We start from the raw sequence: 26,556 nt of genomic DNA on the forward strand, positions 1-26,556 counted from the left end.
GCAACCACAGCTTCTCTGGGCAACCTGTGCCAGGGCCTCACCACCCTCGCAGGCAAGAATTTATTCCAATATTCTTTATTCCAATATTCCATCTAACCCTGCCCTCTGTCAGTGGGAATCCATTTCCCCTTGTCCTGTCACTCCATGCCCAAAGTCTCTTCCCATCTTTTTTGGAACCCCTTTAGGCAGGAAAGGGCTCTAAGGTGTCCCTGGAGCCTTCACTTCTCCATCCTGATAATCTCCTAGCCTGGCTCCATAGGAGAGGTGCTCCAGCCCTTGGAGCATCTTTCCAGCCTCACTCCAACAGCTCCACGTCTGTCTGTGCTGCAGACCCAGCACTGCAAGCAGTGCCCAGGTGGGGTCTCAGAGAGTGGGGCAGAACCCCCTTCCCACATCCAGGCCCTTCCCACATCCCGAGCCTTTCCCAGTGCCAACCCACCCCATAACCTGACCCTTTTCCCAGGGCCAACCCTTCCCAGTACAGACCCTTCCCCAAATCCTGATCCTCTCCCTTATCCCGACCCTTCCCCAGATCCCGACCCTTTCCCAGTACAGAGCCTCTCCCAAATCCGACCTTCCCCTCATCCCTTCCCTCTCCCCGATCCCGACGCTCCGTTCCCGGTGGCCGCGGGCAGTTCCGGTGGCGGCCGCGGGGGGGCGCCGCAGCCGCGCTCGCTCCGCCCCGGCGGGACGGGACCGGCCCGAGGTGCCGGCGCAGCCCCGGCGGCTCCGGGCGGCTCCGGCGGCTCCGGGCGGCTCCGGGCGCTGCCGCCGCCGGGGTCGCGCCGAGCCTGCCCCGCTCCGACGGTGAGTACCGGGGCCGGGGGGCGCGGGGGGCGAAGGCGGACCCTACCCCAGGGACACCCCTGTCTTAGTGGGGGCAGATCCCCGCTGTGGCGTCCCCGCTGCACCGGGCAGCAGCGTTTGTTTCTCGTCCCCTGGGAAGCGGAGGCGGGAGGAGCTCGGGGCTTGTCCGGTTGCCGTGGGAGACCCGCGCTGCCCGCGGAGCCGGCGGGAGGGCTGTGCCGGGAGCCGCAGCGCCCGAGGGTCCCCGTCCCGTGGCCGGGCACACGGGGAGCCCTCCCCGCGCCGCCTGTCCCTGCGGGCCCGTGTCCCATCGCACATCCCTTGGGATCATCCCCGTTCCATCCCCCTTGGGCTGCTTCCCCCCACTGAACTCTCTTTGGAATGCGTGTCCCCGTTCCGTATCCCTCAGGATCTGTCTCCCCAGATCCTTCTCCCACTCGCATGCCCCTTGAGATTCCTCTGCCCCTTGCACACTCCCTGGGATCCCTCTCCCCATTCCATGCCCCTCGGGATCCTTGTCCCTTTGCACGACCCTTGGGATCCCACGTCTACCCCACACCCTCCGTGTCACCTGTATTCAGCTGCCTGCGACTGTGGTGGCATCCCAGGCCATGGCAGGGAGGTGCTGAGATGATCTGTGTCCCTGTGAGGCTGGAGCAGTTTCATGCTGAGTTGTAACTTTAGCAGGGAAAACTCAGGGGAGTTTGCTACTTGCTTGGGAAGTGCTTATTTTCAGCTCTCTCCAGGACCAGTTAATTATCGCTGGAAAAAAAGAAATATTATTGCTAAGGTCTTATAATTAGGCAGCCTACGGAGGCTGTGGAGCTCGGGAGGCAGCAGAAAGCAAATGCTTTTTGTGCAGGGTTTCAGGGGTGTGTGAATAGAGCTGCCCGGGCAGAGGGCTGGCATTTGCACTGCTGCATTACCAGAGAGCTGGGGCACGTTGGCGGCTCAAAAGACCCTGCAAAATAATTACAGGGGGAAAAAAAATCACCAAGAAAAGAAAACCTGCTAAAAGGACTCCTGTTGTCCTTGTGGAATCAGACTGTAACAATGTTTGTGGAGTGATAGGTGCCTTTGGGACAAGCTGTTGGTGTTTTTGGGGCTGTTTTCCATCCTGTTTGAGCAGTCCCAGGGGCTGCGGGGTCCAGGCTGCTGCAGGGTGCCTGCTGCTAATAATAACGTGGTAAGGAGTTTACCCGCCCTGATCCGGCTAAAGACGGCACCGAGAGAGCCACGGACATCATCAGCCTCCGCTGTGCCCCTAGATTAGGTGGATAAACTCGCACAGGGCAAGGCCGGGCTCTGGAGCCAAAGGAAGGGAATGGGGGCTGTGGTCAGAGCCGAGGGGTTCGGGCTCTGCCTGGCTGGGGGATGGCATCTGCAGAGGGGCCGGGTTTGGAGCCGAGGAGAGCACGTCAAAGCCACCAGGGCGTTCTCATTTCCTTTGCTCTCCAAGTTCTAATTTGTTCCACATTGCAGCTCCGGCCTCTCCCTCCACTTGCAGCATCCAGGCTGCGGTCACTGCCGCTACTCCGGGGCTGCCACTCCAGTGGTTTCCATTAAAAAAGGCAGAAAAAGAAAAATTTCCAACAGAGATCTGAGGAAACAGCTTTTCTGGTTCCTGTTCTGGGGTGGTTATAGCTGAAATCTCACCACCCATCCCTGTGCTGGGATGAGCCCCTGGGGAAATTCCAGATGATTAAAAAGTGTTTTAATGGTGTTGTTGCTCTTCCCAAAAGGGAATAAGATGACCTGGTAGCTACAGGTTGATTGGCTTGATAGCATCCCCCCAGGAAGAAGAGGGAGAAACCTGGCTCGGGCTCCAATTGATTAAAGACTTGAACACCAGGAATAAATTCCTGCCATCCAACGTGGCTGTATGGAAAATAACTCCTGGCAAGAAATTATTTCAGACTCCAGCATGAGAGGTGACTCTCTGGCTGTAATACACTTCTGAGAAGCAGTTGAGTTATGGGAGGTGATATTCTTGTAAAAATCTGCACTTTCCAGTATTAAAAAAGTCAATCCAGTCCAGTATTTAGAGCTGACATTGCACAGTGTCAAGAAAGCTGGTATTAAATAAACGTGATCCATTTCCAAGGCAGTTATCAGGGAGATTATCACTGCTGGGCACTGCTAGCTGGTAACATGGACCTGGTGTTTTTATCACTAATCTGGAAGAAAGGAGATGGAAATGATTTCTGGAAAAACCTGGATCTGACCCAGGGCAGCTGAGTGTTAATGGTTTGCACAAATCCGGGTGGTAAGCTGAGTGAGAGAAAGGCATCCTGACTGGAACAGAATGGAACATGGAAATCTTTTACACCCAAAAATAATAACTGTGGCTGTACGTGGTTTCCTGTCCCTAATCTGGATGGTAAATTTTCAGCTGGAGCTCCCTGCAGATGCTGGGAGAGGCAGCACAGGGGCAGCAGTTTGGGGGGTGGCTGTCTGTCTGTCCCCATTTCTGCACTGGAGAATTGAAAATTTTCAGGATAATGTGAAATTTGGCTCTGGGGAAAAAAATAAATAGCAGTTATTTGCATTTCTGGTCAGAACCAAATTTGGGCTTATGGCAGCCAAATCTAAATTTTGCTTCTCAGCAGAGGAGATGTGGAGTCTGAGGGGAAGGGACTAAGGGGCTGCAGAAGGGGTCTTACAGGTGGAGAGGAGGGGGCCATCCAGTGAGTCCACCCATAAATCAAATCAAAGAGGAAAGAGGAAGGCTTGGCAACAGCATCTAAATACTCTCACAGAGGAGAAAATACCTGTTAGCCAAAATCTTGTTAATTGAGCAGAGAAAAGATGGCAAGAATCAATATCTGGCAGCTGAGGGCAGGGCAGACACACTGGAAATAAGGCATAAATATTTTACCAGGAGGAGTAAATCACTGGAAGAACTGTGGAGCGGCAGAGGTGGGGGCAGCACCTCTTTGCCTTTTGCATCTCGACCTGCAGAGTTTCTCCCACAGCCCCAAGGCTGGGCCAGCAAGAGGGACTGCATGGAACCACACCAAGGCCCTGATTAGGTGATTTAATTAGAGGATGATGCATTTATCTTTAATCATGGTGGAGCCATGGAAAGGAGTAGCTCTTGTGCTCTGATGGCTCTCCCTGAGGAACACCCGTGACATCCCTGGTGGCACTTGGCAGGTGCCTCTTTTATCTTTGTCTCTGGCCACCAGTGGTTGTGCTCTCGCAGATCTGCGGTGGGAAGGTGAGGGGACGGTGCTTGGTGGCTCTTCTTGATGTCCAGCAAACCAGAGTGAGATTCAGGAGAACAGATCTCAGTGAGCATGCCAGCATGCTGGGGCTGCTGGGGGAAGGAGCTGCTCCAGGGCTTGCTTGGCCACCTGTGAGTCAGAGCATCCCCAGCCTGGCATCCTTGGGGCCACGTGTGCTTAGGAGAAAGAGATAAAGGTCACAGGGCTGTTGCTGGTTCCATCTCCTCCCCTTCTCCTTTCCTTTCCTTCCTCCTGCTTCCTCTCCTCTCCTTCCTCCTTCTGTTCTCTCCCGGTCTCCCATCCGATGGGGTAGGTGCTGTTGGTTATAGATGTGGTTCAGAATCCCACATGCAAACATCAGGACCGTGTTGCAGAACCTCTGAGCCTTCCAAACCCACCACACTGTGAGCAGCTGACGTCCATGAGCAGCTCAGGACCTCTCCTCCTCTTCCTCTCTCAGAAACGTGCCAGACGCCTGCCCGGGATGGTGCACAACGAAGGGCAAAGATCGTTTTGAGAAGGAGGATGAATGGAAGGGAAAAAGGCACGTGAGAAGGATGGCAAGGTAGGGTCTGAGCGCTGGCTGGGGGCCCTGGGGAGGAGCTACTCACCCATTCTGGGAGCAGGAACCTCAGGCTTGCAGGAAAGTCCCCAGTGGTGGCTGCAGAGTCACTCGTGGTGGTGGAAGGACACGTGGTGGCCACGTGAACACCGTGGGCATTTGTCACAGCCCTGCAGAGCTCAGGCAGAGCTGGCTGTGGAAAATAGCTGCTTTTGGTGTGGTCGGGCACTGCTGTGAAGAGGTGAAGGATCTTGCTGGGAGGCAATCCCAGGGTTTTTACCAATCCATGCGTACCCGTTAGAGAGAGAACGTCACTGAGGCTGGAGAAAGGGACTCTTGGGAAAGTCTGGATCATGCTGTGTCCTTCCAGGGAACTGTGGAGTGAGAAAAGGGCTCAGCTGGGCTAGGGATGTGCAGGAGCACGTGTCCCACTGAGCTGCAGGAAGGTGGGACACTCTTGCTGGCTTGTCCCCAAGCAGCTGGGGCAGCTGGAGCATCCCTGCTCCTGCAGTGGGGCTCAGCAGGATGGCACGTACCAGAGATTTCCTCCTGTACCAGAGATTTCCCCTTGCATCAGAGATTTCCTCCTCACCAGAGATTTCCCCTCGTACCAGAGATTTCCTCCTGGGGAGATGCCCGTGTCCATCGTGCCTGAGCTCACGGATGTGGGAGGAGCCCCTTTCATTATCATCTTACCCTGCCCATTAGATCCTCGGGGGGGATTAGGATGGGGTGTGTCCTGCTGTCTCCAGGAGAATGTGATTTCTCAGGTCACCCCAGCTGGTGCTTGGTGAAATCACACCTGTGCTGCTCTAGATGCTGAAAATTGGGGTGACACCTCCTCCTGATCCAGGCTTCTGATTTTTTTCCCGGTGAAAAGTCTTTGCCCCTGAACTCTGTAGGAGCTGCATTTTATAGAAAGAGTAAAAATATAGCTGAGCTATAAATAACACATTCAAAACCAGGCAGGGACCTGCAAGGAGCAAGGATGGTGTGTCTGTGATGTGGGCTTGGAGGAATGATTTTGCCACCAGCAGATGGTGAAAGTTTTCCCTTTGTGCTGGGGGCAGTTCAGGGTGGAGGAGATAAAACCCACGAAACCAGTGATTTGATGACAAAGCCTTCTTTTGCATCCCTGATGACAAGGTCCTGCAGGGACTCTGGGGCAGTTTTCCTCGTGGCCAATGTTAATGAGGGCTGGCAGGGCCGTGCTGGAGCCTGGGGCAGCCGTTCCTGAGCCTGACTGTGCCAGTGCCCTGACCTGCTCCCCAGGTCGGGGCTGCCAGGAGGTGTCACACAGCAGACATCAAGGGATGTCCCCAGAGATGTCCCCAGCAGCTCTGGGCTCAGCAGGAGAGGGAGGAGCAGAGCCCCAACCCATCCCTGCCTCAGTTTCCCCACTTGCAAGGTGGGAGCAGGAGCAGCCTTACCTGAGCCTTACCTGAGCAGGAGCAGCCTTAGCTGAGTGAGTTGGGGTGAAGTTCTGGGTCAGTGTAAAACACAAGGTCCTCAGCCCTGCAGTCCTGCCAGGACTCCTGCCCTTCAGCACTCCAGAGGTCAGTTTTGGAACCTGCAGCCTGGGGACAAGGACAAACCCCAGCATTTTCACAGTCCTGGTGGAGCTGGGAAAGGGGAAATGGGTGACATGGGGTGCAGCAGGGGTTACACAGCTCCCAGCCACATCCTTAGCACCTGGTGCCTCAGTTTCCCATCTGCAGCATTCCCTGTGTCTCTGGCTGTGGGATGGGGGGATGCACATCCTGCAGCAGCCCTCCGTGCACGGCTGGGAGCTGCTTTCTGGGTTAGAAGGTGACCTCTGCTTCCATTAGCAGCAGGGACGTTTTTCTCTCCTCTTTTCTCCTGAATTAGATGGTGGCTTGGAGGCTGTCCAGGCCCAGCATCACTCTGCTGACAGTGCTGAGTCTGCTCTGAGGCACGGCTGTGCCTGAGCCACTCGGGGCTGCAGCTGTGGAAGCTGCTGGCACCTCACCTGTGCCCAGCCAGGGACACCTGGGTCACCCAGCTGCTGCATCCAACTGTGGATGGGACATTTTGGGGTTCCTCTGTGTGTGCATGGGGTCCCTGCATGTTACAGATCTGGAGAAGAGGGAGAGCCCAGTTCTGTCCCAAGCAGGAATGCTCAGTTTGTCTTTGCTGACCCTGCCAGCAGCTCACAGTGTGGCTGGAGGTCACCAGCACCACCCAAGCACCAGGTGATGCTGCAACCAGGATGGGGACAGTGACATCAGGCAGGAGTGCTACCCACCTAAATCCAGATCACTCTCTGTGGTTCCTGCTCCACTCCAGGGGATTGAGGAGCACTGGGAGCTGCCACATGGCCTTGGCCACATCTGCTCCAGTCACTGCCCACTCGGGGCTGCCCTGGGCTAAGGTGACAAGGGCAGCCTTGTCAGTGATGCCACCCTGGGCCTGAACGTCTTTCACAAACAAGCAACAGCCGAGAGATTTGCCAGAGTCAGGACATTTTTAGAAAGGCTAATTAGAGCCCATTTTCACCCTGTGCCTCTCGCTGAGCAAAAGCATTTAGCTGCGACCTCAGAGTGAGCGAATTTGCACTTGAGCTTTCCGTTTCACCTCTAAAAAATGGGATTGCTCCATAAACTCGTTAGTGAAAGTAACTCCTGATGCTTTGGCTGCTGACCAGGATGGGCCCCGCCAAGTCCCGCTGGGTTCGGCTCTCCTCCTCTGGGTAAGATGGAGAACTATGGGGCCTCTCCAGGTGGTGTTTTCAGGGACAAAAATCCATCCAGGGGTAACTGTGCTGGTGCCAAGGAGCTTGGCTGAGCTTTTCCTCTGTTGTTTTGGGTTACACAGGGGAAATGACCCTCCTCGATCTGCCACCTCAGAGGTGACAGCAGCTCCTCTGTGGCCACCTGCTGCACATCCACCCTCCAAACCACTCACCTTGCCCTTCTTGCTGTTCCCTGCCCAGCTGTGCTTCATGACGACCTCCCCCACCATGTTTTATGGGCCGTCCTCCAGCATGGCTCCGCCGTCCAAGAGCCGCCTGAAGCGCCAGAGCCGCCTCTTCTCGCAGGTGCTCTACCGCACCCTGAGCTACAAGGACCGCGGCTCCGCGCCCGCCGAGGACGACCCGGCCGAGCTCTCCACCCAGCTCTCGGCCCCTGGCATCCTGAAAATCTTCGGGGGCAACATCTGCGCGGGCACCAACTACAAGAGCGTGCTGGTGACGGGCAGCTCGGGCGCGCGGGAGCTGGTGAAGGAGGCCCTGGAGCGCTACGGGCTGAGCCAGCTCAGCGCCGCGCAGTACGCGCTCTGCGACGTCATCGGCCGCTTCCAGGGCCCCGAGAGGCAGTGGCAGACTGAGGGGCTCAGGGTGCTGGGCGACCACGAGAAGCCCCTGCTCATCCAGGACCTCTGGAAGCCCAGGGAGGGCTTCTCGCGCCGGCTGGAGCTGCGCAGGAGGGCCGAGGTGGAGGAGATGGCGGCCAGGGATGTGGACACCACCACTGCAGGTCAGAGCTGGCTGTGGGGCAGGGAGAGAGGATGGGGGGCATGCCCTGGAGCCCTCCCACAGCAGAGGCTTTCACACCTGGTGTGGGTGCAGGGGTGGTGCAAGTGGGACGGTGGTCGTGTTTTAGCGGCGAGGCTCCTGGGCTGAGGCAGGCCTCAGCACTCTCCTGCCTCAGTTTGGTATCTGTCACCTCAAATATTCACCCCAGCCAATTCAGGGGTTAATAACAAACCCTGCCCGTGGCTGGGGAGCAGCAGGCAAGAGCATCAGCGCTTCCTGCTCTTCCCATCAGTGAACAAGCACCATGGCATCCCCAGCTTCGTGCCTGGCTCTGCCCTGCTCTCCTGTCTCCCTCTGGGCATCCCCCAGGCCTGACACCCCGGGCAAATCTGCAGGAGCAATTAAGGAAAATGAAAAGCTAATGAAGAGAGAGCAATGTAGGGCAGGAGAGCCCCTGCAGCGGTGCCTGATGGAGGCCAGGGCTGGCAGGAGGAGATAAGTGCATCATTAGGAACCAGCAGCAGTAATGAAGCTTTCCTCCTCTCACCCTCAGATAAAAGTCCTGTGAGGATGAGGGCAGAAAGGTTTAAAATCAGATTTTTACTTGCACAATGTGCTTGCAGGGTCAGACCTGCTGACCAGGCCCCAGAGGTATCAGCCACAGGGTTTAGCAGGGATGGGCCCCAGCAGTTCCTCACGCCTGTTGGGAAGGGCTGTTACTGTCAGAACGAAAGTGGTGGTGATGCAGGATTACTCTGTGTGCTTGGCAAAAGAAGAGCCAAGTTTCTGCCCCACCAGCAGCAGAACAAATGGCCCAACCTGTCCCACACCAGAGGGACACAGTTCCTTTCCCACCCATCCTAACAAAGCTGGAAAGAACCCTGGAACACAGGGAGGGAATCCAGCCATGGGCACTCTGGGCAGAGCAGAGGCAGCTGGAGCCTGCCCAGCTGCAATTTTCAATTGGGATTTCACCTGGCACTTGAGGACACAGGGCTGCTCCATGCTCACCATGCCCAGTCTGGCTGCTCAGGGAGGGGGTACCACAGGTGCTCCCAGCTCATTGCACAGACACAGAGCTGGCTCCTGCCAGGGCCTGGGCCAAGGAGGTGGATGGAGGTGGATGCTCTGCTCTTCTCTCCAGCTCTTCCTGCAGCCAGGATCAGAGAGATGTGAAGCACTCTGGGAGAGCAGTGATCTAAAAACAGCTTCAGCTGAATGGAGGGAAGGGCAAGAGCCCAGTGAGGGGTGCAGGGCCATGTGGCAGCTCCCTGCCAGCCCAAGGTCACATCCACAGCCTCACATCCTCCCCTCGGATGCAGAAGGGAACTTTGCTCCCATGGGCTGGATCCTGGGTGGGCTGGGAGTGTGGGAGTGCAGGGATCCACCCAGGCAGGGAAGCAGCAGGGTCTGGGCTGCCCAGCCTGGGAGCAGCACTGGGCTGGCCTGGGGCTGCACCCTTGGGTCATTTCTGATGGAGGAGCAGCTCCTGATGGGATCCTGTGCTCTGGATCAGGAAACAAGCCCGTTATGCTTTCGTTATCACTTCATTTGTTTCAGCACTCCTGGGTGGGGCTGTGGAAATTCCCCATTTTTTAACATTTGGGCATTTTCCAGAGCTGACCAAGCTCTTCAAAGGCAGAAGCTGCACCCACAGTCAGGCTGTCTGCTCTGCAGGGTACACAGCCCATGGCTGTCTTACCTGGTAAAATCTCTCTCCTGCAGCCCTTCTCTTGGTGGCACCAGGGGCTCTGTCACCAGTCTCACCCTGTGCTACTGTGGGGTTGGGACCACCCTTTCCCACCTCATCTGCAAACTGCCAGGAATGCATGTGAGTGATGCAGCACCCCAAAAAGACCCAAAACTCCTGGTGAGGGGGGTATTGACCATGAGTGCCCTCCAGCAGGGTCACCCTTGTCACCAGGCTCAGGCTGGCAGAGGTCCCCTTGCTGAGCTGCAGCTGCCTGCCCATGGTGCTGAGGCACTGGCCTGGAAAACACGACATCTGTGCAAAAGTAAAGGGACTTCAGGCTTGCAGCTCCCCCAGAGAAAAGCAGAGGAATGCTCAAACCATCCCCAGGGCAATACCTGCAGGCCCTTCCCCACACAGGGCATGGCTGGAGCAGCAGGACTGGGAGCACTGGGGTCATGCAGGTGCATCCCTGGCTGGGGGAAAGGCTCCACATCCACCCATGACCTGCTAGCAAATAGCTTAAGACTTTTATCTGCTCACTTACCCATTATCCTAATTAGTTTATTAGCTGCTTCCCACTGGGGAGGACAGTGCTGGCTCCTCTTGGCACTAATTAGCAGCACAGGTAGAGGCTCTGTGCAGCTAACGAGGCAGCCCCTCTCTCCCTGTGCCCCCAGCCTGCTCCTTTGGGGAGCACAGAGTCATGGAGATGTAGGGAAAACACCCACAAACTGGAGGGTGCTGCAGCCCTTGGCATCTCATTGGCATTCATTTTCCAAAATATCCCCATTTTGTACCAGGTCCTGTCCTAACTGGAGCTTTCCCAAAGGGCTGGAGGCTGAACTGCACACGCAGCTCCAAAAACTTGGGATTTAAGCCTATTATTCTAAAAGATGCTCTGGCAAGTGCCTTTGAGGATCTGGCTTTGATATACCTTAGCACCACTGCATCCAGGGAAGATTCCCTGCAGAGTCTGCAGAGCAATTACATTAGGAAGGACCAGCCTGGTCTTAGTCCCTCCTGGGTGCATTCAAAGCATTTCTTCTTTCCTGGGGCCCATGGAATTATTTGTTGATTTATTTCTCAGCCAGGAAAAGCCAACCTCTTTCCTCAGCTGAAACAGAGGCAGATCCCAGCCACGATCCCAGGCACCACAAGTGAAAGTTTTTCCCCTGGGCTGCAGGATGGGTTTAAAGGCAGCAGCTTGGTGGGGTCTGGGGATGCTGCCCAAGGGGTGCCCAGCTCTCCCTAAGGATGAGATCCAGCCCTGTGTTAGGATCTGATTAGAGAGAGGTGCCTCTGCCTGAACTGAGGTGCAAACGAGAAAAATGCTGAAGTAAATAATACAGATTTTATTAGCAATCAGTGTGAGGTAGCGAGAGAGAAAGAAAGAGAAGAGAAGAGAGGGGGGACAGAGACAGAGCTCTTGTTTTGAGCTGGTGGTGTCTTGTGTTGCTGGTTGTGAATCTCCCCTGCCAGAATTGCCTCTTACCCAGGCACAGCTGATTCAGCACAGTTGCTGAGTTGCTTCCATTAGTTTCTTCCTTATCTTGGGAGTGCTGCCAAGTGTCCTTGTGGCCTGTAAATTCTGTATTCTTTGTGCCCACTATCAGTGGTACATCCCTTTTCCCAAGCCTTTTTAACCCCCCAGGCCTGAGATCACTGGAGCTTGTCCAGCCCTAAACTTTAACAGGGCCTAACATCCCAACAGCAGTGCCTCCTTTCTACAGTCCAAGTCCTGGCTATCCAAGGGGGAATGAAATATTTGGGGATGCTCTTTGAATCCTTACATGCTGTTCCCATCCCAATCTCCATGTGGGTTCAGCAGCCACTGGCTCTGCACTGGAGATGTTCAGGCTGAGTTTTGGGTGGGATAACCTGCACATTCTTGGGAGGACAAAACAGTACCAAAGGATGAAAAAAACCTAACCCAGTTTTATGGAGGGACTTTGTTATGCTCAGGAAAAGAGCTGTGTTTATCTTTCCAGCACAGACCTGGGGTTGGTGGGAGCCTGTGACGGGGGCAGTGAAAAAGCAGCTTTTTCCTACACAAAATAAATACAGAAGCTTCCTTTCCCCTGGATAAGGGGCTGGTGAGGGCCTGTCTCTGCAGGCAGAGGGACCCCAGTGCTGGCAGGCCCTGCTCTGTCCCACTGAGCTCCAGCTGCTCCCCAGGATCCAGCCCCACTGCTCCCTGCCTGCTCGGCCTGCTCTGGGATCTGCATTGTCCTTCATCCTCTGGCCCATTTCCATGCTGTGGGTCGGGGACAGGGCTCCTGGGGGGAGCTGAGGTGTCCTGCAGACACGTTTGGGGTGGCCTTTGGCATGCCCAGCAGTGTGGTTTGTGTGGGTTTGTTGTCCTCCCTGGATGTCCCATCCGTGCCGTGGCCGATTGCCTTTTTAAGAAGGACACAGGGCACGGGGCTGCTTGGGGTGGCTTGGCTGTGCCCTGCCCTAATCCCAAGGCATGTAAACAGCAGGGGCTATTTTCTCCCTGTCCCACCCCCCCTCCCCATCCCCATCTCTTTGATTTTCCCAGCAAAGGAGCGCTCCATTTAAAACAAACAAACAAAAAAATGTATTTCAGAACCAGCAGCCCATTCCTCACCAAATAAGGCAGATGATTTTTTTTTTTTTTTTGGGTCTGAGATTGTGAGTGTCCCTTTAAGCAGCCCTGGGCACCAGGCTCTGTGCTTTGCCGTCCCCAAATCCCGCTGGCTGTCCCCAAACCTCGCTGTCCAGAGCCGGGAGCAGGGCTCTGGCTCTGGTGCTGCACCGACAGCGCTGCACTGCTGCTCCTGCAAGCAAATCCTGTGGGCTTTTCCCCTCTCCTCGTCCTCCCCGAATGCCAGTGACCTGCTCCCAGGAGGTGCCCAGCTGAGGTACGAGCATCACCCTCGGACACACAACTTCCAATTTCTCCTGCAGAGCTCCAGCGGCACGGAGGGACCCAGCGGGACCCGCGGCTCTGGGGCTGCTTTTGCAGCTCGGCCCGGCCTATCCATTCACTCCGGCTCCTGTTTGTCTCACGGACAGACAGCTCTGCCCGAACTGATGCTTGGGAGAAGTTAATTACGGCTTGTTCCTGCTGCAACCGGGCTCCACTGCAGCTCCCGTGCCTGCCTGGTGCTCCGGGGAATTGGGGGGGTCCCTGCGGTCCCCACTTGCTGCTGGCTCCCGACTGCTGAAGGGCTGAAAGCCAAATCCGGGATTTTTTTTTTTTCTTTTTTTTTTTTAGCAAAGATTGAGTGAAATTTCTTTTTAGCAGGGATTTCCTCTCCCCCCAGCCCTGCAGTGTGGCCGGGGCGGATGGGGGATGCTATGGACCGGCTGCTCTCCATCCAGTGAGGTTTGGGGGCCAGAGAGGGCAGGGACACCGCGTTTTAGCGGTGCCATTAGGACACTAAACTCCGCGCCGCTGTTTTGGCGTCACCTTTCGCGGAGGGCAAAGGAGCGGGGGACGCCAGGGCACGGTGGGTGCGCAGCGCCGGCTGCTCCATCCCCGCTCCGAGCCGCAGCATCCCTCCAGCAACACTGGGGTGCTGCGGCGGGCGGGGGTGCTCCGGGGGGGGGGCTGCAGGGGCTGAAGGCGGCTCTGTCTCCCCCCCATCCCCGCAGGCATCAACGCCCAGGCGCGGAAGCTGCAGCGGCACCGGGCGCGGGGGGCCCGGCGGGCGGCGGGCGCGGAGCGGCGCGGGCCCCCCCCGGCCCTGCGGCGCAGCCTCAGCGAGACCAGCCTGGGGAGCCCGGCTCGGCGGGCGGGCGGCGCGGCCGGGGCCGGCGGCGGGGCCCGGCTCCAGCGGCACTGCTCCACCCTGCCCGGCAGCCCGGCGGCGGCGCGGAGCGGCGGCAGCAGCATGCGGTACTCCCTCTACCAGTCCCCGCACCTCCTGCTCCTGCAGGGCTACAGCCAGCAGCATGTAAGCACAGCACCGCGCCGCCTCCTGCGCACCCCCGGCACCCCCGCTTCCCTCCCAGCCCCCCAAAGCCTCGGGGAACGGGGCTGCTTGCATGGCCGGAGCTGCTGGGGTCGAGGGAGGTGGTGGTGGTGGTGGTGGTGGTGAGGATGAGCATCCTTTAGGAAACGGGCTTGGGACTCGCAGCCTTGTCCTCAAGTCTGTCCCCGGCCTGTCCCCAAGTGCGGGGAGCGCGGAGGTAGGAGCCGTGACCGCCTGCAATGCCCCACTGGCATTGGGATGGCACTGGCATTGAGGAATGCAAGGTGATCCCCGAGCAGCATCCCTGCCCCGGCCCGAGGGGCCCCGGTTCTGCCCCGTTCCCCATCCCCGGTCCGGCTGCTTCCTCAGTGGCAGATGGAATCAGAGGCTGTGAATAGAACAGCGCAAGGAGAACTGCAAAGGACAGGGTCGGCTCTTGCAGTTAATGGCTACTTTGCGCCCTCTGAGTGTCGAGCTGTTCCAAGTTTTTGGCAGGGTGACACCGGCACTGCGGCCATCCCATTAGTGCTGCTCGGGAAACTGAGGCACGGGCTGGTCCCCTGAGCTGCCCCGGGGTGTGCAGGCAGGCTGCAGGGAAAGGCAGGGACAGGAGTGGATGCTCTGTCCCACTGTCACCCCGGGCAGGGGGTGCAGGCATCGCTCGAGTCTGGGGGGAAAAGCTGGGAAGGAAAAGCAGCTGCAGAAGGGATGAGGGGGAGAGGTGGAAGGAGGGCTCCTTCTATCCAAAGCAGCCCCATTTACTGCATGCCCAAAGTCATTGTACCCATTTATTGCCGTGCCCAAGGCAGGGATCACTGCTGTCCTGCTTGGCAGCGAGGAGAGTAAGATAACGAAATGTAAATGTGCATGGGGGACAGCTGGGGACAGCGAGGGGACAGCTGGGGACAGCGGGAGGCTGCAGCACTCACTGCATGGCAGCAGGAGCGTCCCCTCTCCCCATCCCCGGTTCATGCTGCGTCTCCTCGCTCGGCAGGACAGCCTGGTGTACCTGCTGAACCGCGAGCAGCACACGGTGGGCCAGAGGACGCAGGCCAGCAAGCCCAGCATCAGCCTGTCCGCCCCCGACATCCTGCCCCTGCACTGCACCATCAGGAAGCTCCGACCTTCGCGGCACCGCTCGGAGGAGAAGCTGGTGCTGGAGCCCATCGCCGGCGCCGCCGTCTCCGTCAACTTCTCCGAGGTGTCCCGGACGGTGGTGCTGCGGCACGGGGATCTGCTGTCCCTCGGCCTCTACTACCTGCTGCTCTACAAGGACCCCATGAAGGCGCAGCCGCTGCCGGCGCAGACCCTTCTGAGGCTGCGGGCCCTGCACCCCGAGGCTCCGCACGTGTGCGGGGCGTGCGGCAGCCTGCTGAGGGACAGGGACCCCAAAAAGCGGGGCCCATCACCCGGCGGCGGCCCCAGGACGCCCCGCAGGAGGCTGCAGCTGGAGTTTGAGCCAGCGGCCGAGGATGTGCTGCTGCGGCGCATCATGAGCCTCATCGAGCCCGGAGGGGACGACCATAAGCTGACACCTGCCTTCCTGCTCTGCCTCTGCATCCAGCACTCGGCCACCAACTTTGAGCCGGGAGACTTCGGGCAGCTGCTGCTGAAAGCGGCCAAAATGATCCAGAGGACGGTGTGGGTCAGTCGGCAGTGGGACGGGGTGTTTTGGGGTGGGGGTGTTGCTCAGGCCCTCCCTGGGGGCTCCTCCTCAGCCTGGTCCCCGTGGCAGTGAGTGCTGATGGGGGTGCTGCTGGTCACCCCATCCCACGGGTTCTCACTGTGCTTTCCCTTCTCTCCCTGCCCAGGAGCGGACACGGGAGCTGGCTGAAAAGCAATCCCAGCAGTAAGTGTGACCCTCCGTGTTTTGCCTCAAAAAACGGGGAGAATTCAACCTGGTTCTTCCTCCATGAGTGAGGGCAGTCCGTGGCTGTCAGCCAGCGGTGCATGATGAGTTTTCCTACTGAATCCCACACATTCTGCTCTCTGGTCCTTTAACCACATGCCTGCAGAGAATCTGTGGATTTGGAAAAGCTCAGGAAGGAACAGGACCTGCAGCAGCTCTGGGGTTTTCTGGCCAAGGCTTTGCACTTGTGGCTTCACCCTTGAGTGATACAGTAGGAATGTTCCTTAAGTGTGAGCCTGACCTTCCTCAGGCTGGAGACCCCTCAGTGGAGCTGAGATGGAACTGGCACTGCATGTGTGCATCCAGGGGTGGTGGCACAGCGTGTCCCAGTGCTGGGAGCACCATTCTGGGACAATTACAGTGGTGCAAGGAGCTGTCTTCCCAGCCACATCCAAAATCCCATCTCTAAAGCAGCTGGTGCTTGCTGTGAGCTCTCCTTTAGGATAAACTTCAAAGATGCTTCCCAGGCCCTTCCTATAGCAGGAAAAAGCAGTTTAGCAGTTGAGAAATTACCCAGATGCTTTTTGTTTTATTTTTGAACAGCCCAGGGCAGGTGAGCTGGGTTTAACTGTCCAGAGCTGGCAGGAGCAGCACATACCTCTGGGGAAGGGCTGCCTTCAGCCATGAATATTTAGTGCAGTTCATCTGTATTAGGGGGAGTCTCCCCCAAAAGTGGGGCCCCACAAAGGCCAGGTGGCCTTGGTCAGCCTGGTCCCACAGGGTCCCCTTTCCCACCCCTCAGAGCAGAAACCACTGATTTTTTTCCTTGTAAAGGGTCTTTCTAAGGGGAGTGCTGGGCTTGGGGGTGTGGGGATGTGAAAGCTCTCTGGCATTGCCCCAAACTGGCTGTTTTCTCCCCAAAAGCCTGAGTGGGGATGCTGAGGGGCAGCAGGTGTAACAGCTTCTGTGTCTCCCCAGCCAGGACCCTGCCACCCTGTCCCGCTTCACCATCACAGACCTCCTCCCAGACCTGCAGCACATCATCTTCTGGATGGCCAATGCCATCGAGATCCTCTACTTTGTCCAGCAGAAATCACCCACCTACATCCAGAGCATGGAGGAAGAGCTGGACATCAAAGGTAGGTGTGGATGCAGCATCCTGCCTGTTTTCCCAGCCAGAGCTGCTCTGCTAATCCCCACTCACAGGTGGTGGTCAGTGCCCTCGAGATGCTCCATTAACCCTCCATAATCCTCATCAGCAGGGACATCTCTGTGCTGTGGGCTGGGGAAATCTGTGGGAGGAGCAGCCTCACATCCTGCCCTGGTGCTGCCCAGCTCCAGAGCCAAGTTGTGCTATGTTCACACATGAGTATGATGAGTTTTCCTGCTGAATCCCACACATTCTGCTCTCTGGTCGTTTAACCACCATGCTTGCACAGAATGAGTGGGTTTGGAAAAGCTCAGGAGGGCATAGGACCTGCAGCAGCTTGTGGTTAATGCCCTGGGGGGCTTTCTTCACCCTGGATTTGCAGGTAGCCCTCAGAACTGCTCAGTGGTGAGCCTGTGTTAATGCCAGCAAAAGGAGAAAAAAGATAGAAAGGTATTAAACCAGCCTCAGAAACTTTCTGGTCTATGCAAAAAGTTTAAATGTTCTTAGGCCAGGCAGGAGCTGTGGGGAACAGCAGATGGGAGTCCCCCGGGCCAGAGGAGCCTCTTTGCCCTGTTGAGGGATTCCGTGGGGATGATACAAACCTGGAAATTCTAATAACCCACCCCCTGGGAGTCTGGGGGCCTTGCTGCTGCAGGTTTGCTCCCCGATGCTCCTCTCCTCCCTGCAGGCTCCAAGGAATCTCTGTTCTCCTCGACCATCACGGCCAGCGAGGAGGCGATGACGGTGCTGGAGGAGGTGATCATGTACACCTTCCAGCAGTGTGTCTACTACATCTCCAAGGTACAGCACGAGCATCCCCAGGGCTGTGCAGGAGGGTTTTGTTTTAAGCTTTCACTCCTTGGCAGTTGCACCACGCTGAGGTGTTTTCCTTCGGGCTGAAGTTCCCCGAATTTTGGTCGCAGCCCAGGAAAAGTATTGAATTACTGCGGCGTGTTTCCTGCAGTGCAGCGGCGCGGGGGAGGCGTGCGGGGACGGCTGCTTGGCTCGGCCAGCGCGGCATAATGCTGTGATTCAGGGCGTGATGGAAAGGGATGGAAAGGGATGGCAAGGGGCCCCTGGCCCGGGAGAGCCGGGCGGCAGCGGGAACAGAGCGGGCAGTGTGAGGCACAGAAAGGCTGCCCTGTGCACCACGGCTCCCTGCCACCGGCACGGGGCACACGGGGCTGCTGCTGCTGCTCCTGCACCGCTCCCAGCAGCGCCTTCCTCCCCTGCGCCCTCCTCCCCTGGAAGGAGTGAGTGCGAGGCACTGCTCTCCCATGTGAGCAATATGGAAAATCATCCCCATCGATCCTGATTCCTGTCACCTTCGTGACCAACTGATTGGTTGCTGCCCTGGTTCGCATTAAGTTTTGCAGATTTTAGCTGGCGTCACGCACCATTTCTTCCAACTGCTAAAAGTGACCAACATTAATTTTTATAATTTTTTATAATATTTATAATTTTACAATACTTATAATTTTATAACAGTTATAAGTTATAACACTTATAATATTTATAATTTTTATAACTTTAAACATTTTGCATTATTTTTATATTTTTATAATATTTCTAAGTTTACAATATTTATAATTTTACAATACTTATAATTTTATAACAGTTATAATAGTTATAATACTTATAATATTTATAACTTTAAACATTTTGCATTATTTTTATATTTTTATAATATTTCTATTTTTGCAATACTTATAATTTTATAATATTTATAATTTTATAACAGTTATAATAGTTATGATATTTACAAATTTTTATAATTTTAAAACTTTTGCATTACTTTTTATATTTTTAAACTTTTGCATTCATTTTTATAATTTTTATAATATTTATAATTTTACAACACTTATAATTTTATAACAGTTATAATTTTATAACATTTATAATGATAATTTTATAATATTTATAATTTTTATAATTTTTAAACTTTTGCATTAATTTTTATAATTTTTTAAACTTTTGCATAATTTAAATAATTTTTTTAACTTTTGTACAACACTGGAGCCCATGGAGGCAGGGGGTGAACAGGAGCAGCCCCTTGCCGGAGCAGCAGTAGCAGGGTTTGCTTGGCTTGAGGAGGTGAAGGAAAGGCTTGGCTGGTGCAAAAACAGAAAATCCCCAACAAACCGAGTCAGCTGTGACCTTGCTGCTGTCCTGCAGTGTCTGTACGTGTCGCTCCCGGCCCTGCTGGAGTGCAACCCCTTCCAGAGCGAGTGCCGGGAGGGCTGGCGCGGGACTCCGCCCCTGCCCGAGGAGCTCCGCAGGGTCGTGCTCATCTACCAGGCCGTGCTGGACCTGCTGCACCAGTACGAAGTGCACCCCGAGATCACCTCCCAGATGTTTGCCTACCTCTTCTTCTTCTCCAACACCCTGCTCTTCAACCAGCTCCTGGATAAGGGTCAGTCCTCCTTGAATTGGGCAGCACATAGGGGACTGAGTTGTTGGGATGATCTCCAGTCCATCCCAGTGCCACCTGGAGGGGTACAGGAAGGGGCTGGAGATGGGCAGGTCTCAGAATTGCTACAGGCAGGCCAGGCACAGACCCAGCTGCTGGCCCCTGGGTCCCCATTCCCAGGAGAGGCAAAACCCCACAAGGATCCCATCCCATTCCATTGCCCCTTTGAGCCTGAGCAGAGGAGGCTGAGGGCAGTTAATAGGGGCAGCTCATTAATAAACTGCAGCAGCCTGAGGTGCTCATTAGCCCTCATTAACACAGCTGCCCCCTTGTAAGTGCCAGCAAGACCCAGCTGCCACCAGGAATTACAGCCACAGGATGCTGGGGACATTAACCCGGGGCAGGGGCTGGGGGACAGGGGGGCTGTTCCCTGATATGGTGATGGATGCTTTCCCTGATATGGTGATGGATGCTTTCCCTGATATGGTGACGGATGCTTTGCCTCCTCAGGCTCCTCCCTGGGCTGCTTCCACTGGTCCCAGGGGGTGAAGCTGCGGGCCAGCGTGCGGCTGCTCCTGGAATGGCTGCACAGCGCCGGCTTCGAGCAGCTCTCCCAGCAGTTCTTCTCCAAACTGTCCAGCGTGGCCAACCTGCTGGCCATGCCCGGCTCCCAGCTGGTGCAGGTGAGGGATTCCAGCCCAGGGCTCGTGGCATTGGGATGGGCACGGGCAGGAGAGCACCTGCTCAGTCTGGGGGGTCCCTACACTGATGTGCCCCTTTTGAACCTGCCCTCTCCCTGGGTCTGTGGTGGGCAGTACCCAGGAGAGGATGCTCTGGTTCTCTCCATCTTGCCCGAGCTCTCCCTCCTGTGCCCCTTGAAGCTCCTGCTCCTCAGAGGAAGCAGTTTCTCCCCTCTGCCATGTGCTGTCCCCTCACACAGATGACCTGGCCATCCCTGCGAGCCGAGTTCCCAGCACTGCGCCCCGCGCAGCTGCACCGGGTGCTGAGCCAGTGCCAGGCTGTGATGGATGTGGGCTGCATCTCAGCGTGGCAGCCCAGTGAGGAGGAGAGCCCAGCCACCTTCCAGCCTGGTGAGTCCTGCCCAGCCTGCTCCACTCACATACAAACCTACAAACAAGTCATTTCCTACCCCTTCCTGGTGTCCTGTAGTACCTTCAGCAACTGGTAATAACCAGAGCCCCAAAATTCAGATATTGCAAAGGATGCAAAGTGCAGGAGCTTTTTTCTGCTATCCCAAGTGAGGGATGCTGCTGGCTCAAGCTCTCTAAATCCCTGATCCCAGCTGGGAGACTGCACATGGCTGAGAGCTGGGAGGCAGCACTGGGGTGCAGCCTGAGCCAGTGCTAACCTCCATCCATCCCTCTGCCTTTCAGATGAGGTGCTGGAGTCCTTCGACAACCACCCACCCATCATCCTGCCCAGTGGGGGCTTCAAAGTGGACCTGGAGGTGGAGACATTGGATGACAACATCTACAGACACCTCCTTTACATCCGCCACTTCCTCTGGAGCCTGCAGAGCAAGAGCCCCCACAGCAGTGAGGGGCTGGGCTCAGCACTCCCTAAGGTATCCTGTACCCCACGGGGGGGTTGTTCCTCTCCTGGCTGGGCAGGAGGGGCTTGGGTCCCTCTGCAGACCCCTCCAAACCCAGTGCCAAGGGCTTGCTGCCCTTGTCTGCAGCCTGGAGCTGTGGCAGTGGCCTCATGGAGAGCTCCTGGAAGGATTAGTGCTGCTAATCCCCCAGCACGGGGGGCACGGGAAGCTGAGCTGGAAGGACAGGATCTTCCCAGCAATCTCCTTAGGGAGGGAGGGGAGATGTCTGTGGCAGTGCTCCCCTTCTCCCTGTGTGTTCCCTGTCCTCCCTGCTCTGCACCCTGCCCAGCAGCCAGGCTTGGCAGGGTGCTAATTAGCTAATGCCTGTAAAGCACAGGGAGGGTGATACGTGCTGTGGGTGCTAAGCTCAACTGCCATGTGGAAGGTCCCCTTCTCCTCTCCCATCCTGTCCCCATTCCCTGCAGCACTGACAGGCCCTGCTGCCTCCTCCTGTCACCCTGGGGCCACATTGCCCAGCCCTTGTGGCACAGGAGGAGCTGTGCTCCCCAGTGTCCCATTCCAGTGGGATGTCCCAGCAGGGACATGACCATGAGTCCCCTTCTGGCTGGCTGTAAACACCCCCAGCACAGCCCTGGCCACCAAACTGGGCTGTGGGAGCTGTGCTGGGAAGCCAGGACAAGCCTGGCAGTGTCTGGATTGCCAAGGCTTTGGATGCATCTGGCAGCCAGGAGAGCAGCAGGGTGGTGGGGTCCAGGTGGGGAGTGACAATCACACACAGGGGGTCCCACAGCATTTCCCTCCTTCTCAAGAAAGAGGCATGCCCGACGCCAGAGGTGCTGGAGGTGAGCGAGGCCCCGGTGCCCGCCCCGGGCAGCACCATCGCCATCCAGGAGGATTTTTGCTGCCTGGGGGGCTGTGCTGAGCCACAGGGGAACCCCAAACTCTGCCTGGCCACCAGCCCCTGCCCCTGCGAGCCCCCCGCCAGCGAGCCCCAGCTCCAGGAGAAGCTCCAGCAGCTGCAGCTGGGCAGGAGCCCGGTGCCCAAGGGTGGCACGGTGCCCCCAGACCCCTCCTGCCTGCTGACACCACCCACCACCCCCCTGAACTTCGACTCGGGCAGCCCGGAGTCACCGCAGGGCACCGGCAAAGGGCCGCAGGACACCCGGAGGAACGGCATGAACGGCACCAAAGGCAGCACCCCTGAAGGTACCGAGAGCTGGCACTGCCCCGGGGCTGTGGGGCTGGGCAGTGCCAGAGCTGCCCCGGGGCTCTGGGGCTGGGCAGTGCCAGAGCTGCCGTGGGGCTGGGCTGAGCAGTGCCAGAGCTGCCGTGGGGCTGGGCTGGGCAGTGCCAGAGCTGCCCCGGGGCTGTGGGGCTGGGCAGTGCCAGAGCTGCCGTGGGGCTGGGCTGGGCAGTGCCAGAGCTGCCCCGGGGCTGTGGGACTGTGCAGTGCCAGAGCAGCCCCGGGGCTGTGGGGCTGGGCAGTGCCAGAGCTGCCGTGGGGCTGGGCTGGGCAGTGCCAGAGCTGCCCCGGGGCTGTGGGACTGTGCAGTGCCAGAGCAGCCCCGGGGCTGTGGGGCTGGGCAGTGCCAGAGCTGCCATGGGGCTGGGCTGGGCAGTGCCAGAGCTGCCGTGGGGCTGTGGGGCTGGGCAGTGCCAGAGCTGCCGTGGGGCTGTGGGGCTGGGCAGTGCCAGAGCTGCCCCAGGGCTCTGGGGCTGGGCTGGGCAGTGCCAGAGCTGCCCCAGGGCTCTGGGGCTGGGCTGGGCAGTGCCAGAGCTGCCCCAGGGCTGTGGGGCTGGGCTGGGCAGTGCCAGAGCTGCCGTGGGGCTGGGCTGGGCAGTGCCAGAGCTGCCCCAGGGCTGTGGGGCTGGGCAGTGCCAGAGCTGCCCCAGGGCTGTGGGGCTGGGCTGGGGCAGTGCCAGAGCTGCTGCCCTGGGGCTGGGCTGGGCAGTGCCAGAGCCCTAAGCTGTTCTCTCCCTCCTCTGCCAGGCTGTTCCCCGACCCCCTATGATTACCCCACGCCGGAGTCCTCCAGCCGCAGCTCTGCCACTGATGACTTCTGCTACGTCTTCGTGGTGGAGCTGGAGAGGGGACCCATCGGGCTGGGGATGGGGCTGATCGATGGCGTGGTGAGTTCTCAGCTGATGCCCTCACACAGTGGAGTGGGATGTGGGATGTGGTTTATACCCCCAGAAAGGCTGATGGCTTTCCATGGGAGCTTGGCTGCTTCTCCTGGGGACAAGGAGGCACAGAGGGATCTCGCAGTGAATCTCTGCTTACAGGTCACTGTGCTGTCTGTGCAAAGTCCACAGCTGTCCTGCAGCTGTGGAGAGCAAACAGGCTCAGTTCTCTTGTGGAAAGAACATTACTCAGCTGAGGTCTTTCCTCCACCCTTCAGTGGTGGCAGGAGAAGCAGAGAGGAGCAGGGAGGCTCACAGGGTCACAAAACAGCTCCTCCTTTGCATAAGGAGGAATCTGGCATTGTGGGGTGGACCATGCTTTTAAAAGGCCTTTCACAGCTGTGCTGTTGGTCAGTAGGGAACAGAGCATCACTGAGCCCTGTGAGCAGAGCTCCCATCCCAGCATGGCTGCAGGCTAACAATGCTTTACTCTTAATTAAATTGAACAAGAGCTGGTTGCCCCCACCTCTCCTTTCTGTGTACAAATTAATATAAAACCAAAGAATCATATTTCCTTCCTGTTATTGTTAGCACCACCCCCATCATATTTCCAAGCATCTCCAAGATCCCACTTGCCATCAGGCTTGGTGGTGAGCCCTGGGGGAGTTACCCTGCCTGGGGAGGCAAGCCTTTTGGGACCACAAATCTTTGTGTGCCTTTTTTTGCTCACTGCCTTCCCCTGCCACCAGCACACCCCTCTGTGCTCCCCGGGGATCTACATCCGCACCCTGATCGAGGACAGCCCCGCAGCTGCCGACGGCAGGCTCTCCATTGGGGACAGGATCCTGGCTGTCAACGGCACCAGCCTCATCGGGGCAGACTACCAGAGGTGAGTCCCACCTCAGCAGAGGGCCTGGGGTGGCAGCAGCACTGGAGGAGTCCCTGTCAGCTCTGTTTTGCTGTTTTGCTCCAAGAGTTGCCAGCGCTGCAGTGCTGAGGATGCTGCGGTACCAGCGAGCTGCAGGGAGAGGAGTGACCTGCACAGGACACCAGGGAGGGGCAGAGGCTGTGGGTTTGGGGAGGGATTATGGAGCATAATCCATATTTCCCTCCCCAGCAACTGGGGAGCATACATGGGAAATAAATAAGAGCTCCAGAGATGAGTCTCAGCAATGTAGAGCTGCTGCAGCCTCATCCCACCCCAGGTTTCCTCTCAAAGGTGGTGGGATGAGACAGCTCAGAGGCAGAGCCCAGGTGCCCACAGCACAGGGCAGCTTTGGGCTTGTGTGCCCTCATCCTCGCACCATTAACCTGGAGGCCAAGCCCTCCACAAAGATACAGGCAGGAGAGGAACAGCCCCTGCTTGTAGCCCTGAGCAGGCACAGGTGACTGGCAAGGGGGGGTGTTTTGTGAATGCCCATGACTGGGCAGGCTCCTGAGGGGCTGCCAGAACTCACCTCTGTCCCTGTTGCTGCTCCCTGCAGTGCTGTGGATCTCATCCGCTCCGGGGGGAAGAAGCTGCGGTTTCTGGTTGCCAAGTCGGACATTGAAATAGCCAAAAAGATCAGTTCCAGCTCCTCTTCCTCCTAGTCCTTGTGGAACAAGGATCCTGCAGCAGCTTGTGGCTACAGCTCTGGTTAAGGCTGACCTCAGGGAGCCTGGAGTGCAAGAGGGAGGACCAGGACTCCACAACAGCCCTCAGTGTGCTTTTGGACACTTTGCCCCTGCACTGCAGCAGATGAAAGGACATGCAAGGATGGTGCACGCTGCTCCCACTGCACTGCCTGGGAGCATCATTCCTGATCCATTGCCCAGCCTCACCTCATAGCCAGTGTCATCCTTCTCAGGAGCTTTCCTGTTCCTTTGTCCCCTCTGGCAGGGGGAGGGAAGGGAACCCTCCCACCATGAGGACTTGTAGGCAGGCTCCTCTGTTCCTCTAGGCTGGCAGCTCTGTGTGATATTTTATGCTGACAGGCAGAAGGCTTGAAATACCTTTGGGTTTTGAAGAGAACACATGAGGCAGGCCTGGGCTTCACTGTGGCAGTGGCCACCTGAGGTGCTGGCACATCAGGCTGGAGAAGTGTGCCCAGCTCTGGGGGTGGTGAAGGCAGCACAAGCACCCAGGAGTGGGATTCCACACAGGATGCATCACCAGGAGTCAATTCCCCTGGTGGGATTCCACACAGGATGCAGTGCCAGGAGTTAATGCCCCTGGTGCCATACACTAGCTCAGGTGCCTTTTGGCTGCTGGGCTACAGCCCTGCCTCAGGATGGGAAGCAGCCACAGCAAAGGGCTGACACCACCAGCAGCTCCTGAGTCCCAGGGAGAGCTCCCTGCAGAGAAGGACTCCCTTGCCCTTGCTCTGCAGATTTACTGCCCGGCTCTGGCACCACGATCCCGGCTGAAGGCCACCAGGAATGATGAATGTCCCCACAGAGGGTTGGTGCCACCAGGAAGCTGAGGGAGCCCAGCAGCACTCGGCACGGACACCAGCCCAGGCAGACAAGGACAGCTCAGCTCCGTGTCCTGCTCCTCCTGCTTCCATTGCAAGGCCACCCTGTTCCGTGCCCTGCTCGGAGCATCTCCCGGGCGTGTGCTGCTGAAATGCCGACAGGTGGTGATGGACAGCACAGATTCCCTTTGGGAGGACTCGTGAAAATGCCAGGAACCGCCCTGCTCCCGGCTGCCGGCCCTGCTGTGAGCTCAGCCGAGGGTTCAGCTCCATCGTGTGGCTGCCCGGGCCCTGCACACCCGGCCTCCTGCTGCCTCTGCTTTTAGCACCATTAACGGGATAAACCCGACCTGATTTCCACATATAGACAGATACTGAGACCTAGTTTAGCTGAACCCTATTAAAACAGCCTGCAGCAAAGCCCTGCATCACACCCTGCACGGTGCAGGCTCTGGCAGGGGATCAGGTACTCACATGGCATCTCACAACAACAGTGCTGAGGATTGTGATGCTAAAACAGGGCTGGCTTTATTTACACCTCACTGCTGCAGTTCTGGTTCCTGTGCTTGGTCTTGCACGTCGCAGGAGGAGATGTCAGAAGCTCCAAGCAAGGGAAATGCTCCACTACTGGATTTCAGTGCAGCCTGGCCTGCTTTTCTAGGCAAGATGGACCAGGCACCTTCTCTGAGACACGAGTGCCTTGCTGCTCTGCTGGGCCACGCTCACAGCCCTGCCCTGGGGTGCTGCCCCAGCAGGGACTGGGAGCAGTGCATCCTCCTGCCACTGACTCAGCCTGGTGAGCAAAGGCTCAGGGCTTCTGGTGATTCACTTCACTTTCAATCAAGTAGGTATGCTGGCCTGTCATCCTCCACAGAACTGGAAATGGGCTGCCTAAAGCCTCTGAGCAAACTGCATGCACTCCTTACTCCCCTCTGCCCCGGAGCCAGGGCTTGGGGTGAGGCTTGGTTTGCACTAGGCAGTGCTGGGGCTGCATCCTGGCACGTTCCAGCAGTACCAGTGCAATCCACTGAGCACTCCTGGAGCTGGAAAACAGCCCCAGAGCTGTGTGTCACTCACAGTGCAGTCAGGTATTGAAACAGACTGTAAATAAACCCTGCTATTTACTACTGTGCATGAGGGCTGGCTTCTCCCAGGAGGAGCAGGGGATGGACTGACTTCCCTGTGTGTTAATATGTACAGCTGAGATGTGAATAAAGCTCTGGTGCAGATACTGAGCACAGCATGGCGCCTGTCAGACACGGTGGATGTTAAGAAAT

The 26,556-nt window shown here is 57.2% G+C and overlaps 1 protein-coding gene across 1 annotated transcript; it reads left to right on the forward strand.

The window, feature by feature from the left end:
- Window positions 1–743: 743 nt before the first annotated feature.
- Window positions 744–26,514, forward strand: RADIL (Rap associating with DIL domain). Its single transcript, XM_063171730.1, has 16 exons — window positions 744–807; window positions 4,495–4,599; window positions 7,550–8,093; window positions 13,404–13,705; window positions 14,718–15,368; window positions 15,535–15,572; window positions 16,551–16,711; window positions 17,411–17,523; window positions 18,898–19,135; window positions 19,643–19,815; window positions 20,073–20,223; window positions 20,527–20,717; window positions 21,515–21,911; window positions 22,696–22,835; window positions 23,576–23,715; window positions 24,311–26,514. The coding sequence occupies exons 2-16, from the start codon at window positions 4,564–4,566 to the stop codon at window positions 24,414–24,416; spliced, it is 3,381 nt and encodes a 1,126-aa protein (XP_063027800.1). The 5' UTR covers window positions 744–807; window positions 4,495–4,563; the 3' UTR covers window positions 24,417–26,514.
- Window positions 26,515–26,556: the final 42 nt, after the last annotated feature.

This window comes from Melospiza melodia, chromosome 18, assembly GCF_035770615.1.
Source record: "Melospiza melodia melodia isolate bMelMel2 chromosome 18, bMelMel2.pri, whole genome shotgun sequence".
NCBI classification, from domain to species: domain Eukaryota; kingdom Metazoa; phylum Chordata; class Aves; order Passeriformes; family Passerellidae; genus Melospiza; species Melospiza melodia.

Coding starts and splice junctions, on each gene's coding strand:
- RADIL (XM_063171730.1), top strand. CDS start 4,564: ATGGAAGGGAAAAAGGCACGTGAGAAGGATGGCAAG. Junction 16,712..17,410: donor GGAAGAGCTGGACATCAAAG/GTAGGTGTGGAT, acceptor TCCTCCCTGCAG/GCTCCAAGGAATCTCTGTTC. Junction 19,816..20,072: donor CCGGCTCCCAGCTGGTGCAG/GTGAGGGATTCC, acceptor CCCCTCACACAG/ATGACCTGGCCATCCCTGCG.